The following is a 16,476-nucleotide window of genomic DNA, read 5'->3' as shown; positions in this document are numbered from 1 at the left end:
ATGGCCAGCGCTGCGCCGATCTGAAGTCAGGAGCCAGGAGCTTCTTCCAGGTCTCCTGAGCGGGTGCAGGGGCCCAAGCACTTGGACCATCCTCCACTGCCCACCTGGGCCACAGCAGAGAGCTGGACTGGAAGAGGAGCAACCGGGACTAGAACCCAGTGCCCATATGGTATGCCAGTGCCACGGGCAGAGGATTAACCAAGTGAGCCACAGCGCCGCCCCCCCCCCCCTTCTTTCTCTTGTATCTGCTGACACCTTGATTTAGTCTTAGCCTCCAAAATTGTGAGGGAAAAATGTTTGTGGCTATAAGCCACTCAGATAATGACAATTTTCTTGGGTAGCCCTAGGAAACTAATACAGGAAGTATGCATACATCAATTTTGTTGACCTACATCAATTGATGGACATTTGAGTTATTTCCACTTCTGCTTAATATGACTAATGCTATGAATATTCATGATTTATATGAATGATTTTGAGTTAATTTTGTAAAAGGCATGAAGGTTATGCTGAGATCCTTTTTTTTTTTTTTTTAAAAAAAGGACTTATTTATTTGAACAATAGAGTTACAGAGAGAGAGAGGGAGAGACAGAAACAGAGTTCTTCCATCCACTTGTTCACTACCCAACTGGCCATAATAGTATGGCCTGGGCCAGGACAAAGCCAGGAGACAAGCTTAATCCGAGTATCCCGTGTGGATACAAAGGTGCAAGCACTAAGGCCATCTTCTACTGCTTTCCCAGGTACATTAGCAGGGAGCTGGATCAGAAGTGGAGGAGCCAGAACATGAATAGGCACTCACATGCGATGTTGGTGTCCCAAGCAGTGGCTTAACCAGCTGTGCCACAATGTCAGTCCCAAGATTCATTTTTTTAATCTATGGATATTCAATTGTCTTAGCACCATTGTTGAAAAGATTATCCTTCCTCCATTGTTCTTAAACATTTTTCAAAAGTCAATTGGTCATTCTGTTCTTGTGTGCTGTTATTTCTAGTCTACTTTTTACCTTTGGCCTACACCAAAAACTCCCAAAATCAAGGTTATAGATGAGTCTTGAAATCAAGTAGAACAATTCTCTCTACTTTACTCTTTTCAGAATTGTTTTATTCTAGTTCCGTCTTCTGAGATAAAATTAGCATTTACACCAGTGGATGGAACAGCTCTGTCTCCCCCTCCCTCTCTGTCATTTTGCCTTTCAATAAGTAAATACATGAAGCTTAAAAAAATCTGATTTTTTAAAAAAAAATGTCTTGCTGGGTAAATCTCAAAGTAAGTTATATGTGGAGGAGTTCCAAATTTTTAAAATTTTTATTTATTTATATAAAGGGAACAGATTTCACATACTTCCTATATACAATTTTAAGAACATAATGATACTTCCTACCCTCCCTCCTCCATTCCTTATTTTTCTTTTAATTTTTGTGGTGACATACTTTCAAATTACCTTATTGTCACAAGCTTAATCCTCCATGAAATAAAGAATTCAAAAGCAATAAGTAGAAAAAAACACTGTTCTTCAGGAATATAAACTCCCAAATTTATGTCTCTATGATCAGGCTTTCTTGAGCTCCATTTTGAAAGTATGACTACCTACTTGTCAGCTAGACTTGGCTGTCTGGTCTTGAATATGTTAATTATGAGATCCTAATTAAATCTTCAAATATATCCTACTCAGTCAATGTTACAACTACTTAGCTAGTTGCTCAAAATAAAATTTCTGCAAAAGCTAGAATGTCCTTAAATATATACCTTAGAACTTGTCTTTCTTCAGCTTTAAAATATTTCAATGATCAGTTGCTGTTAGAGCAAACTCCTTACTTGAGGTCCATGAGAGCCTCATTATATACACCTCTGCTGTGAGGCTCCAGCCTCACACTTTTCTGGTTCAAGCAGGGCAACAAAGAATAGGAGCTTTTTTTTTTTTTTTTAAGATTTTATTTTATTTATCTGAAAGACAGAGTTACAGAGAGAGGCAGAGACAGAGAAAGAGGTCTTCCATCCACTGGTTCACTCCCTAGATGGCTGCAATGGACAGAGTGGCGCCGATCTGAAGCCAGGAGCCAGGAGCTTCTTTTAGGTCTCCCATGTGGGTGTAGGGGTGCAAGGACTTGGGCCATCTTCCACTGCTTTCCCAGGCCACAGCAGAGAGCTAGATTGGAAGAGGAGCAGCCGGGACTAGAACCGGCACCCATATAGGATGCCGGCACTTCAGGCTGGGGTTTTAACCCGCTGCACCACAGTGCCGGCCCCCAATAGGAGTTAAGTGAGATGCCTTGGGTACAAAACGAACGGGGTTCTTACTGCTTTTGCAGAACACTGAAAGTGAGTGAATACCTCCCTAAACTTTGTCCTACTGTGCTCCTAGGCCTCTTTCCTGTTCTTTCTTGCCTTAGGGCCTTTGCACCACTGTTCTCCAATTGCCAAGAAAGCTCTACACTCTGGCATTTTATGCCTGGCTCCTTGTTATTCAGTACTGCACCCATATCTAACCACGTCATCTAAAATAATACAAGCTAATATCTATTTATCTTCTATATTGAGACAAGTCCTATTCCAAGCCCATTATTTAATTTACATTTTTTGGTAGATACTATGATTATCTCTATTTTATAGATGAGAAAACTGGTACAGAGAAGCTAAATAAGACTGCCCATCAACACACAGCTACAGCTATTAAATGATTCTGCTTTTGGAAACACATAAGTGATTTGATTCCAGAAACTGGGCACATTTGTTTATTTTCTTTGAGACACTTAAAATCTACAAAAGTCTTTTTTGTTTACTTGCATATTTTCTATCTCTTCTCATTAAAATGTGGGCTCCATGAAGCAGTTTGGTTGTTCTTTAGTGCTATCTCCTTAGACCTAGTTGTTGTACCTGCTTGTACTCAATGACAGAATGAATGCAATTAGAAAGACAGATGTGGTCCCTAACCTATTGAAAAATGTTTACCTTTGTGAGCCTTAAAGGGGATAATTTCAAAATCTTGTATCAGGGAATCTTTAAGAAAGAAATTATTTAAAAATCTTTCAAACAGCGCACAACCCCTTTCCTTTTAAATCACCTTGAGGTATTTAAGGGTACCTTATTCCTTGAGGTATCTAATTTTCTGTGGTGGCAAAGACAAACATGTTACCAACATTCCATCTAGAAGCTATGGGCAGAAACGTGAGTTTGAGATGAACCTTTTCCACCTACAGTTGTTTGTATTACTTGCTTTCTGGACATTTAAGTCACCATTTCATTCTTCCCAGCTCTTTGAATAGACTGTTCCTCCACCCCTCCTTTCACGGCTGACTTCTCCCTCTAGGGTAATACATATCACAACGGGAAAGTTCTTTGATGAGATCACGGGAGATTTAAAGTGAGAATCCTTTCCAGGAGGTTCTCAACAGTTAGTCAGCTCCCATTTGTCTTTGGCTTCTTCAATGTTTGGAAGGTGTTTCTTTCCTCCAGGCCTCCCACGTCCATGCAGGTGCCCAAGCCCTTGAGCTACACTCTGCCACGTTCCCATCCAGGGAGCAGGATGGGAAGTGGAGCAGGCGGGATACAAACCAGCTCCCATATGGGATGCCTGGTCACAGGCCTAACTTGCTATGGCACAGCGCTACCCCAGGGGTGTTTCTTATGACAGTATTCTGGCTAACAAGAGTCCAGTTCCCCGAAAACAAGCCTTGGACAGTGGGTTTGGCAGATGAGAAACACGAAAAAAGGCTCCAAAACCCTTGTTTTAGCCTTATTCCCATCCTGTTCCTGCCACAATTGGAGCGTTACCTACCAAGCAAGAATTTCATCAATGTAATAGTTTTTAAAACAATGAAAGGAAAGTCACCTAAAGGGACTGGAAGTATTTGGCAGGGCTTTCTTGCGAGAACTTCGTCGACCGCCTGACCCTCAGCCACGCCAAATTCTCAAGCAGGGACTCCTAACAGGAGAGCAGAGCTGGGCGCAGTCACACGCCTGCGCAGGAGAGCCCAAAGCCCGGAAGTTCACGCGTCGCTCGTACCCACGCAACTCTTCCCGCGCGCGGCCCCAGTGCGCAGGCGCCTAGGCCGCGGGCCCGGCGTGAGTGGGGAGCTAGCTGGCGGGAATGGCGACGGGGTCGCTCCGTGGGCTGGCAGTGGCTGGTGGAGGAGAGAGTAGCGACAGCGAGGATGATGGCTGGGAGATCGGGTATCTCGACCGACCGCCTCAGGTAATGGCGGAGGCCTCGTGACCGCACCCGGTATTGGCCTCCTTTGCTTTATATGGGGAAGCCCATATAAACCTCCTCTTCGCTTGTGTAAATGAAGATATTTGCACGTAAATCCATGAATTTTACGTATTGGTCACCAACTGGGTTCTGACAGATGCGCTTCTCTAGGTCGTCAGTGTAGCTCTTTACTTAAATTTGGACCAGTCACCACCCATTCCCCTTAAATAAAATTTCAGATGGGATTTCTTTACAAACTTGGTTGGCAAAAATCAGAACAATGGAAACCTACGGACTTAACCACACATTATTGTTTCTTGCAGTGGTAATGAAAAATATATATATATACAAGACTTTAAAAAAAAAAACTTTCTTCTTATCTTGTTTTCCTTTTTTTTTTTTTTTTTAGAAATTAAAAGGACCATTACCCATAGAAGAGAAGAATGAAACATTTAAGAAAGCATTGACCACAGGAGATACTTCTCTGGTGAAGGAGCTCCTAGATTCTGGTGAGAGATGAGGGGATGTTGTAGCTGAACACAGTTGTCTACATTCACCATTCATTGTGAACAATTCATAACTGTTCAATAGATGTTTGTTTAGCAGTTAGCCTAGCTATTGGTTGACTCTGGGTTCAGTCATCCTTGTTTTCTTCCTCTACCCACCCTTTAACTTCCAAATCAGTTCTTTCATGTCAGTCAAGAGTTCTGTTCTGACAAATTCTTTTTTTTTAAAGATTCATTTTATTTATTTGAAAGGCAGAGTTACAGAGAGAGGCAGAGACAGAGAGCGAGAGAGAGAGGTCTTCCATCCGCTGGTTCACTCCCCAGATGGCCGCAACAGCTGGAGCTGCACAGATCCAAAGCCAGGAGCCAGGAGCTTCTTCCAGGTCTCACACACGGGTGCAGGGGCCCAAGGACTTGGGCCATCTTCTACTGCTATCCCAGGTCATAGCAGAGAGCTGGATCAGAAGCGGAGCAGCCAGGACTAGAACCAGTGGCCATATGGGATGCCAGTGCTTCAGGCCAGGGCGTTAACCCGCTGTGCCACAGTGGTGGCCCCCTGAAAAATTCTTTCCAGCCCTATCAGTTGTTGTTTCTTCAGCATTTACTTGGCTTTCATATAATATGTTTATCAAGAATTGTTTCTTATTACGTACATATTAGTTATATTTTTTCCTCTGCTGTTGTTTCGTTTTGTTTTTGTTTTGGAGGATTGAGGCCTTACCTAGGAATCCATGTGGATATTTGTCCTAGTTTTATTGCCTACTACACAATTAAAGACTTGCAACATAGAAGAGTGCTTCACAAAATGAATAGAAAATGAAATGAAAAGTATGAGTTTGTTGTGATGAAAACTTCTGATAATGCATGAGACGTGTAACATGAAGAAACTGAATTTCCAAAAACTTTTGCACCAAAGTAAACTCATTTTTTCATTCCATTTTCCAGGAACTTTTTAAAGTCCCCTAATAAAAATACTATGTAAATATTAAGCAAAATGATAAGGATCTGTCTAGCTTTGTGAACAGACAATGTGGCTTGAGTTTGTAATTAATGGAATTGAATAAAATTTAAATAGTGAAAAGAAGCTTAAATATTTAATATAAATTTATATATAGTATACATAGTTTTAGATGGGGAAGGAGTAGACAGAAATTTGCTTTAGAAAAGAGAATTTACCTTGTGTTAGTGGGAGTAAGTACAGTGAAGGTGATGGAGGCCCATGAAGGATTAGCACTTGATTTATAGGCACAAGTGGTTTTTTTTTCACTCTCTTTAACAGAGGTGTCTGTTTAGTAAGTATTTAGTATTGAAACTTGTTTTTAATTATAGAAATTTAAAAGTTATTTTGTAAATATAATAAATACATGGATGTAAGTAGAAAATACCTTATATTTATGTCCATTCTCACTTCTGCTACCTCTATTACACTGATGTCTCAGCTTTCATAATTAACTCCTCCTGTTCTAGACATTGTTATTTAACTCTTTAAAAATATTTTCAATTTGCCTTTCAGAGTCATGCTTATTTTTGAGACATATTTCTGCACAAATTGAAAACTTTCATTAAAAATGAAAGCATTTTTGTGTCAGCCACATTTTTCAAAAGCCCTTTTAAAAAAGGTAGACTGATTCACTCCCCAAATGCCCCCAGCTGTCATGGCTGGGCCAGGAAAAAGTGAGAAACTGGGAATTCAATCTGGGTCCCCCACATGGGTGTCAAGTACCCAACCACTTGAGCCATCACTGCTACCTCCCAGGCTGTGCATTAGCAGGAAGCGGAAATTGGGAGTGGAGGGGGACTTAATACCCAGTCATTCCAGTGTGGGATGCAGATGCCCTAAGTAGCACCTTACATGCTGCACCAAATACCCACCTCTGAGTCAGCCAGTTTTGACAGTTTGAAGGTGGATGTCTCCAACCTTTGTCATTCTGCCATGTATTAACACTTTCGATTCTCTTTAAATTATGAAATATTTTGGGGCCGGTGCTGTGGCATAGCGGGTAAAGTTGCCTTCTGCAGTGCCAGCATCCCAAATGGGCACTGGTTCTAGTCCTGGCTGCTCCACTTCCCATCCAGCTCTCTGCTATGGCCTGGGAAAGCACTAGAAGGTGGACCAATTCCTTGGGCCCCTGCACCCTTGCGGGAGACCCAGAGGAAGCTCCTGGCTGCTGGCTTTGGATTGGCGCAGCTTTGGTTGTTGCAGCCATCTAGGGAGTGAACCAACAGATGGAAGACTATATTTCTCTCTCTCTCTCTCTCTGTCTCTCTGCCTCTCTCTCTCTATAACTCTGCCTTTCAAATAAATAAATAATAATTTTTTTAAAAAATAAATAAATTATGAAATATTTCATGCATTCTAAAAGTATGGAGACATCTTTCTCTCCTGGAGATTTCTACTCTACAACTAATCTCTAGATTAGTTGGTGTTTATCATTCTTATCAGTATCTTTACACTTTTACTATATATGTATACATCCTTAAATAACAGTGTTATTTTGAATGGTTCTGATGTGTTTTTATATTTATATATATATACACACACACACACACACACACACACACACCCCATGTCAATCCTTTTGAAACTTACCTTCTTTTACACTATGCCTGGAACCTAACAGATGCTTAATAATTTACTTTTAAGTATTAAAGGTGATGATTAGCTCAAAAGACAGGTTAGGATTAGATTATGAAAGCTTTGTTAAGAAATATATACTTTATTTCTCAAGGACTGACATCAGTGGTGCCGTGGCTTACTTGGTTAATCCTCCGCCTGCGGCGCCGGCATCCCATATGGGCGCCGGGTTCTAGTCCCAGTTGCTCCTCTTTCAGTCCAGCTCTCTGCTGTGACCAGGGAGGGCAGTGGAGGATGGCCCATGTGCTTGGGCTCCTGCACCCACATGGGAGACCAGATCGGCCCAGCGCCGGCCATAGCAGCCATCTGGGGGGTGATCCAACAGAAGGAAGACCTTTCTCTCTGTCTCTCTCTCTCTCTCACTGTCTATAATTCTACCTGTCAAATAAATTAAAAAAAAAAGGACTGACATCATTATATTTGCATTAAAAACACAACACAGTTAGATGTCAATCCTTGAGAAATAAAGTATACATTTCTTAACAAAGCTTTCATAATCTAATCCTAACCTGTCTTTTGAGCTTCATGTTTTGTCAGTCATCCATGAGTATTTTTTGTGTGGTAAGATGTTAAGAGCAGCTTAGGGATAGATATATGTGATACAGGTTGAACATTCCTAACCAAAATTCCAGAATCTGAAAAGCTACAAAATTCAAAACTTTTTGAATACCAACATGATGCTACAAGTAGAAATTTCCACACCTTACTTCATGTCAAAATGCACCTGTGCTAAAAATACTGTGTGAAATTGTTTTCAGCCTTTGTGTGTAAGGTATATAGGAAACATGAATGAATTTTATGCTTACATTTGGGTCTTGTCCCCAAGATATCTCATTATGTATATGCAAATATTCCAAAAATCTAAGAACGTCTGATATCTGAAACACTTCTGGTTGTAAGCTTTCAGGCAAAGGATACTCAACCTATATTTTTGCAACCATAGAGATCTTTAATATTGCCTAGGAATAATATTTAAATTTAAAATATATTTTGCCTCTCTGAAACCTTTCCTAATTCCCCTAAAAAGAAAAGGGTAACATGTAAAAATCTATTATAATAGAGGTTGTATTTATTATATGATGAAACATTGGCTAGGTGAGATCTCTTGAATATGGTGTTGTGATAATGAAGATAGGAACTTTTAAGTCCAACCTATTTTCTATTTGCTGCATCCATATTAACAAGAAATTCCCTTCTAGAATAAAGTACATGGTGATATCACAGTGCAAATATATTTTAAACTTACATGTTTGAGGGTTTTCTTGGTGGTAGTTGTGGTGGAGTTTTTAAAAGGTTATTTTTATATTAACAGGTATTAGTGTGGATTCCAGTTTTCGATATGGATGGACTCCCCTTATGTATGCTGCTAGTGTTGCTAATGTGGAGCTGGTGCGGGTTCTTTTGGATAGAGGTGCTAATGCAAGCTTTGATAAGGGTAAGATGTTTGAGACAGCTTAACTGATTACCTCTACTGTGATTCTTTAATCCCCAAGCAGTGAAAAAAAAAATTAAAGCCATTTGAAAAAAGATCTTTCTATTAGCTGTATAAGATAAATATATAATATATAAAATCAAATTTGAAAACCATGCATACTTTGAAAAATCCTCTTTCCAAAAAGGTATTTCCAGTACACTATCTTTATAACTGGCTGTGTTATATACCTTTAACTTCTGTGCTGGTGGGTTATTTCTAAAGGAAAAATGCATTGAGAAGAACAGAAAAAGCTGATTTTGTGGAAAATTTTGAAAGTTAGCCTGTGGAATCTTAAACTCAACTCTGAATTAAGTCACTGAAAGTTGTTTCAGAAATAGTTTATTAAATCCATATGTTTGTCTTTTTTATTAAAGTATTTCTACTCAGTAGTTCTTTGAATGCTTTTGAAGAACAAAATTATATGTGCAAATCCAACTTGATTATTGTGTTGAGTTACTAATTATTTTTAAAATATTTTAATAGGCAATTAAATTCACTTTGTCATTCAGCTATTGGGTTTATTTTAGGATTTTCACATTAATTACATCTAAATTAGATATTTGTAAACTACTTCTATTCTGTTTTCTCATTAATATATATATATTTTAATATTTATTTTATTTAATTGAAAGAAAGCATTACAGAGAGAGGTAGAGAAAGAGACAGAGACAGAGGTCTTCCATCCGCTGATTCACTCCCTAGATGGCCTCAAAAGAGCCGATCCAAAGCCAGGAGCCAGGAGCTTCCCCTGGGTCTCCCACGTAGGGGTAGGGGCCCAAGGAATTGGTCCATCTTCTACTGCTTTCCCAGGCCATAGCAGAGAGCTGGATGGGAAGAGGAGCAGCCGGGTCTAGAACCAGCACCCATATGGGATGCCGGCACTTCGGGCCAGGGCTTTAACCCATTGCACCACAGCGCTGGCCCCCTAATTAATATATTTTATGTAAATTTCTGTCATAGGGCCGGCACCATGGCTCACTAGGCTAATCCTCCACCTTGCGGTGCCGGCATACCGGGTTCTAGTCCCGGTTGGGGTGCCGGATTCTGTCCCGGTTGCCCCTCTTCCAGGCCAGCTCTCTGCTGTGGCCAGGGAGTGCAGTGGAGGATGGCCCAGGTGCTTGGGCCCTGCACCCCATGGGAGACCAGGAGAAGTACCTGGCTCCTGCCATCGGATCAGCGCGATGCGCCAGCCACAGCGCGCTGTCTGCGGCGGCCATTGGAGGGTGAACCAACGGCAAAAGGAAGACATTTCTCTCTCTCTCTCTCTCTTTCTTACTCTCACTCTCACTCTCTCTCACTGTCCACTCTGCCTGTCAAAAACAAACAAAAAAAAAGTAAAAAAAAAATTTCCGTCATAGCAGTTTTGTGTTTACTCTGCTGTGCTAGGTTTTTCTTTTTTTGTTTTAGGTTTTTCATTTTATTATGTCATTTAAAACTAGCACTCAATGAAAGCTATACTTAGGAATGATATTTTTGAATATAAAAATCCTGCTAAAAATTGATAATTTCTTTACCAGTTCCCCCTCCTTGCAATTAGGTGGATACATCCAATTATAAACACTTCATGTTTTTATCACAGAATGTGCATTTAAATTCTTATGTTGTTGTTTTGGTTTTTTTTTTAATTTATTTATTTGAAAGGCAAAGGTAAAGAGAGAGATATCTTGAAAAAAGATACCTTCCATCTGCCTTTTCACTCACCAGATGTCTACAACAGCCGGTGCTGGGCCAGGCTGAAGCCAGGAACCAGAAGCTTCACCTGGTTCTCCCACGTGGTTTTAGGGGCCGAAGCACTTGGGCCATCTTCCACTGCTATTCCAGGCCATTAGCAGGGAGCCAGATTGGAAGTGGAGCAGCCTGGACTTGAACCAGTGCCCATATGGAATGCTGGCACATCAGGTTGAGGCTTAACCTTCTACGCCACAGTGCCAGCCCCCATTTAAATTTTTTTATCTGTCTTATAGTAGCCCCATCAGTTAAAGAGAGTAGGTACTATCTTCATTTCTATACATTGTGAGTAATGAGATATTAAGACATTATTGGAGTCTACTTTTATCAGCTGTACAACTGGAAGTATAATCTATTATTCTGTCAGTCACAGCTGTAATCTGTTTTGCATTTCCTAGTTCTCAATTGAGAAGCATTTTTTATTTGTTTTTAATCTACTTTGATCTCCACTTGTGCCATAGAAGCCAAGAGAATAAGAGTTTGGGGATCAGGATGAGTTCAAGAAAGACCAAATCAAATGGACTGAAAAGAAACAACTGATGGTGAAAGTTAGGGCTGTCTCAATAAGGTAGTTCAGAAGCCAGATCTCAGTTGTTAAATCATTGAGAAATAAATAAGTGAAATCAGAATATAAATCATCATTTTCTAATCATGAGTTCAGTAAGACAAATTTTAATCAACAAAAAATTGTTCAAATTGAGGCTTAGTACTGCTTTCTGTTCTCTTAAAGAAATGAGAATAGAAGAAGGAAGTTAAGAAATGTACTGTACGTATACTTTGGATATTAGAATCTGTTCCTGACCTCATGTTTTGATGAAGGAAGATAAAACTGCTAAAAGTGAGAGATTCTGGATGAATTTTAGAGTGCAAAAATATTTAGAATGTTTTTAATGGTAAAGATGTGTGGAGGTTTTTACTCAACTCTCTATTTGTTGTAGATAAACAAACTATTTTGATAACTGCATGTTCTGCTCGTGGCTCAGAGGAGCAGATCTTGAAGTGTGTAGAGCTATTACTTTCAAGAAATGCTGACCCAAATGTTGCTTGTAGGTAAGAGCTTTATTTTCTGTTAAAAAATGTTGAAGATACTTTACTTTGATTATCATCCTGTTAAACATCTGATAGCATGAGTTTCAAAAAATTATTAACAGTGTTTACTTGGCCAAATAGTTAATGTATGAAAATAGGTTATGATGTCATATTTCCAATTCTATAGTATTATCAAAGGAAGGGGATATCATGAAGATAGACTTTCAATTATTAATTTTTGTAGGAATGTCATAAAAATCTGGAATGAAAGGCAAAGGAGGCCAATTAGCCCTCATTTCCTGTGAACCATACACTCAAAAGAGTATGGTGACTGATTTGTAGTAGTAAAGCCTCTGAACTTAGTGTTTCTAAGCAATTACCAACTAACTTAGGAAAATAGAAATACATTGGCATATTAATAATTGTGTGTAAATGTGTTTAGTTGGTAAGTGCTTAGAAATTTTTCATAATCCGTTAGTTCAGATAATAATGATCGAGTGCCTGATAATTACTTGACTCGAGGATTTCTTTTTTTCATTTAGTTTCTATGATACCTGGCCAGCAGCCTTGGATGGTATTGTACAGCCTTAGATATTTCCCAGATCTTTGCTGGGGTGAAAAATGATTTTCATCTAGCTGATTTGCTTTTCAGAAAAGGTCTGTTTTGCCTCCCGAGGGACATTTGGCAATGTCTGGAGACACTCTTTGTTGTCACACCTGATAGATGCCGCTAGCATTTAAAGGATAGAGACCAGTGATGATGCTAAACACCCCACAATGGATAGGACACCCCTCAAAGAATTACCAGTCCAAAAATATCAGTAGTGCTGTGGTATATAAACCCCGACCTAGTGTGAAAGGGCAAGGCTTCTAGAGTGGATAATTGATATTTAAACAAATAAAAAAGAAATTGTAAAAACTGTGTAAAAATTTTTAGCACATCATTTCACAAGAACTTTTATTCTGTCATTTATGGTGTAATCCCTAGTCAACTATAATTTTTGATCTGATTGTTGCTAGGAATTGGGATGTGTGCTTCAGGACAGCTTAAGCTGAAGTAAACTTATTACATGGGTACTGTAATTTTGATTTGTACCCTTAGAAGTGGTTTCAGGCCGGCGCCGCGGCTCACTAGGCTAATCCTCCGCCTAGTGGCGCCGGCACACCGGGTTCTAGTCCCGGTCGGGGCGCCGGATTCTGTCCCGGTTGCCCCTCTTCCAGGCCAGCCCTCTGCTGTGGCCAGGGAGTGCAGTGGAGGATGGCCCAGGTGCTTGGGCCCTGCACCCGCATGGGATACCAGGAAAAGCACCTGGCTCCTGGCTCCTGCCATCGGATCAGCGCGGTGTGCCGGCCGCAGTGCGCTGGCCGCGGCAGCCATTGGAGGGTGAACCAACGGCAAAGGAAGACCTTTCTCTCTGTCTCTCTCTCTCACTGTCCACTCTGCCTGTCAAAAAAAAAAAAAAAGAAGTGGTTTCATACAAGACTTGCCTATCTGGGTTTAATGGAAAATCATATTTTGCATAGTGTTTTTAGTCTTTTTTTTAAAAAAAGACTACTTTTACAAGGTATAACAAGTAGTGAAGTCTTTACTTCAATCAAGTCTTTCTCAATCACTTATCTTGTAAGCATACTGAAGAAGTAAAGCAAGCCAGTATCTTAGGTTTTAGATGTTTCTGATAGCTCAAGAACTAGAAGGTATCTTTTTAGATACATAGGTTATATCTGGGAAAATGGATTTTATTTGAATGGAAAATGACAAAAGGCTAGCTCCTGAAAAATTATAAGGCAGCTACAATACAAAGCAATTTTAAAACTGAAAGCTCTAAGAAAGTGATGGGTTTGAAATAGCATAAAATTTATATTAGTATGTGCTCAGTTACAATAAGTAGAAAACTTTACAACACAGTTAAAGGAAAGACAGCATTCTCATTTAATTAATAGATGTGAGAAATACCCTGAAAAACTATTCAGCTGGTTTATTTTAATGCTTAAAGCATAAAGCAATAAAATGATTGTCTGGATAGCTATGAAAAGAAAATAAGATTTGGCAAATGTTTCTTTTTAGGCTGTATTTTTATAGGAAGGATAGCATTAGTAGATATAATGGGATAGCATTCTGTCAATGTAAAAGAAAATGTCAGGACACAAGGGGAATATAATGAGATTTTGAAGGAATTTTATGGATAATTTAGTGACAAAAACCAACACTATTAGAAGACGGGGAATTTTACTTTCTTGTAAAAAGTGGCAAAAAGCTACTGGCAATGCATCAGGGAGCCATTGTTAAGATGGTAAAGAGAAAAACAGATCTTATATTACTTTCAAGCTGTTGATGTAGCTTTTTTTTGAGCAGTTCTCTTACTGAGAAAAATCACCTTCAAGAAAAAGCACAGAGGAATAGTTAGCCATCAACTTGTAAATGATTAGTTTTAATGAAAATAGGGTGATTGCATACTTGGTAGTTACAAAGGAAATTGAGATATAATTTTTTTTCTAAAACTGAAGTGAGCTCACTTGTCTTACTGCATGAAGTTAAATAGCCAAGTCTTGGAGGTCAGCCTCCAAGTTTTGAAGTCTCAATTCCAGCATAAAAAGTATCCTTTTCTAGAATGTCAAGTATATAGAATTGCATGGTATTTTTTATATGTATCTGATTTCTCTCAATGATGATAAGTAATTTTAAGATTCATCCCTGATGTATCAATAGTTTGTTACTTTTTATTGCTGAGTAGTATTCTGCTGTTTGAATTGTAGTAGTTTTAAAAGGTATAATGAAGTCTTTATAGGTTGACAAAAATAGCTGACCGAGTGAGGCATAAAATTGACCTGGAAGTTGAAAGAAAAACAAAATAGCATATAAAAAGGCCATAAAGTTGTTAGAAGACTTCAATAAGCAGAATTGAAGTATTTTAAGGTTCTATGCGAAGGCAACGCAAGTGCCTTCAACAGTGCAGATTTCTGTGTCTCTAGGTGCCTACACAGAGACATGCACCTGCATCATTCCAGGTGGCACCATCTGTTCCTTCAGTTCACCTACTGCATTGCGTATTGGGAAGTAAGGTTTGGTGTTTGTTGTGGTGGCAGTGGTTTTGCTTCAGCAGCCTTTTTGGGTATGCATTCTAAACAGTGAATATCATTGTATCACTAAGTCACTGAGTGCTTTTCTTTTATTCTGGCACCGTTGTCGTTCACTGTTACATGTTCTTTGTATGGAGAGGCGGTCTGGTTTTGTTTACTTACTTAATTTTGCCTCCTTGGAGCCATTATATAGATTATTTTCTTACTGATTCATGGGATCAGATGCCATTGCTGGTGGATGACAAATGGATAGAAATCTCTTAGTTGGTAGGAATTAAGGTGTTCTACATTCAGCATATTCTTACCATTAGAGGACCTAGAGTATCCCAATGGTGGTTTTCTGTTGTTTCACATATCTGTAAATTCTAGCTTTTCTCCCTCTCTTCCTCCTCCTCCCCTCCTCCTCTCCTCCTCTTCCCCTCCCCCTCTTCCCCTCTTCATCTTCCCCCTCCACATCCTCCCTCTCCTTGTTTGTTTTTTGTTCTGAGTTCTGAAAGTAGTATTCTGTCACTAGTTCAGTGCATGGAGGCAAAGCCTTAACCATTTTTGGAGTTAGCTTTTTTCCCTATTAAATAAATGACTAGGATCACTTGAGAGTCAGCATTAAATAATAGTCAAGTTTATTAGCTAAATCAATTAGAAGAACAATTTTCTTCTGCTTCAAAGTTTATGTTGTTCCCAAATTTTGTATATAAGTAAATGTTCAAATCTGCTTAATATCATTTGGATTCCTTGGTTTCAGTTTTTTATAAAAGTTTCTTTCTTTTCTTTTATTTGTTCTTGAAAATGGCTAATGAAAAAACATTAACGTATCATTGAAGTGTCTCCATCTGTCATCATGATGTCATGATAAGCGTGTTCTAAATTCTGGATTGATGCCTTCATTCTGGAAAAGTCTCATCTATTATCTCTTTTTTTTTTTTTTTTTTTTTTTTTTTTGACAGGCAGAGTGGACAGTGAGAGAGAGACAGAGAGAAAGCAGAGAGAAAGGTCTTCCTTTACCGTTGGTTCATCCTCCAATGGCCACCGATCCGATGGCAGGAGCCAGGTACTTCTCCTGGTCTCCCATGGGGTGCAGGGCCCAGGTACTTGGGCCATCCTCCACTGCACTCCCTGGCCACAGCAGAGAGCTGCCCTGCAATAGGGGCAACTGGGACAGAATCCGGCGCCCCGACCGGGACTAGAACCCAGTGTGCCAGCACTGCAAGGCGGAGGATTAGCCTAGTGAGCTGCGGAGCCGGCTCATCTATTATCTCTTCAGATATCACCTCTGTCCTGTTCTCTACTCTTCTTTTGGGTCTCTGGACAAACGTTAGGCCCTTTAGCTACAGCCTCAGCATCTTTTGTTTTCCTTTTTACTTCACTGTGCCATGTTCAGGCTAATAGCTTTCTGATCTGCTTTCTAGGTCATTGAGTCTCAATTCACCTTCTAATCTTGTTAAATCTGTGGAGTTGATGATTTCTGTTGCTTTTTTTTCTATTTTTTTTTTTCTTTTTAATTTGACAGGTAGAGTCACAGACAGTGAGAGAGAGGGAGAGAGACAGAGAGAAAGGTCTTCCTTCATTTGTTCACCCCCAAAATGGCCACTATGGCCGGTGCTGCGCCAATCCGAAGCCAGGAGCCAGGTGCTTCCTCGTGGTCTCCCATGCAGATGCAGGGCCCAAGCACTTGGGCCGTCCTCCACTGCCTTCCCGGGCCACAGCAGAGAGCTGGACTGGAAGAGGAGCAACCGGGACAGAATCCGGTACCCATATGGGATGCCGGTGCTGTAGGCGGATTAGCCTAGTGAGTCACAGCGCAGGCCCTGCTTTTTTTCTATTTCTACACATCTGT

General features: G+C 39.9%; 2 protein-coding genes across 7 annotated transcripts in view; one reads left to right on the top strand and one right to left on the bottom strand.

Moving 5' to 3' along the window:
* The window catches only part of CFTR (CF transmembrane conductance regulator), a 260,245-nt gene extending 256,284 nt beyond the window's left edge, over positions 1–3,961 (bottom strand). For 4 of the 6 annotated variants that reach the window (XM_051847974.2, XM_051847979.2, XM_051847975.2 and 1 more), the window contains exon 1: positions 3,833–3,955. The gene's annotated coding sequence lies outside the window, so the exon portion shown is untranslated. Of the gene's footprint in view, positions 1–3,832 lie in introns of all 6 variants that reach the window. The other 2 variants (XM_051847977.2, XM_051847981.2) reach the window with 1 other exon arrangement.
* Positions 3,962–4,062: 101 nt separating this feature from the next.
* Positions 4,063–16,476, top strand: part of ASZ1 (ankyrin repeat, SAM and basic leucine zipper domain containing 1) — a 77,564-nt gene continuing 65,150 nt past the window's right edge. Inside the window, exons 1-4 of the mRNA NM_001171019.1 lie at positions 4,063–4,195; positions 4,602–4,701; positions 8,646–8,768; positions 11,474–11,585. Of these exons, the coding sequence (NP_001164490.1) occupies positions 4,091–4,195; positions 4,602–4,701; positions 8,646–8,768; positions 11,474–11,585 (440 nt within the window). The 5' untranslated portion in view covers positions 4,063–4,090. The remainder of the gene's footprint in view (positions 4,196–4,601; positions 4,702–8,645; positions 8,769–11,473; positions 11,586–16,476) is intronic.

The sequence above is a fragment of the Oryctolagus cuniculus genome, chromosome 3 (assembly GCF_964237555.1).
Source record: "Oryctolagus cuniculus chromosome 3, mOryCun1.1, whole genome shotgun sequence".
NCBI classification, from domain to species: Eukaryota; Metazoa; Chordata; class Mammalia; order Lagomorpha; family Leporidae; genus Oryctolagus; species Oryctolagus cuniculus.
The sequence above is the reverse complement of the archived record's forward strand: the minus strand, read 5'-3'. Positions and strand labels throughout refer to the sequence as shown.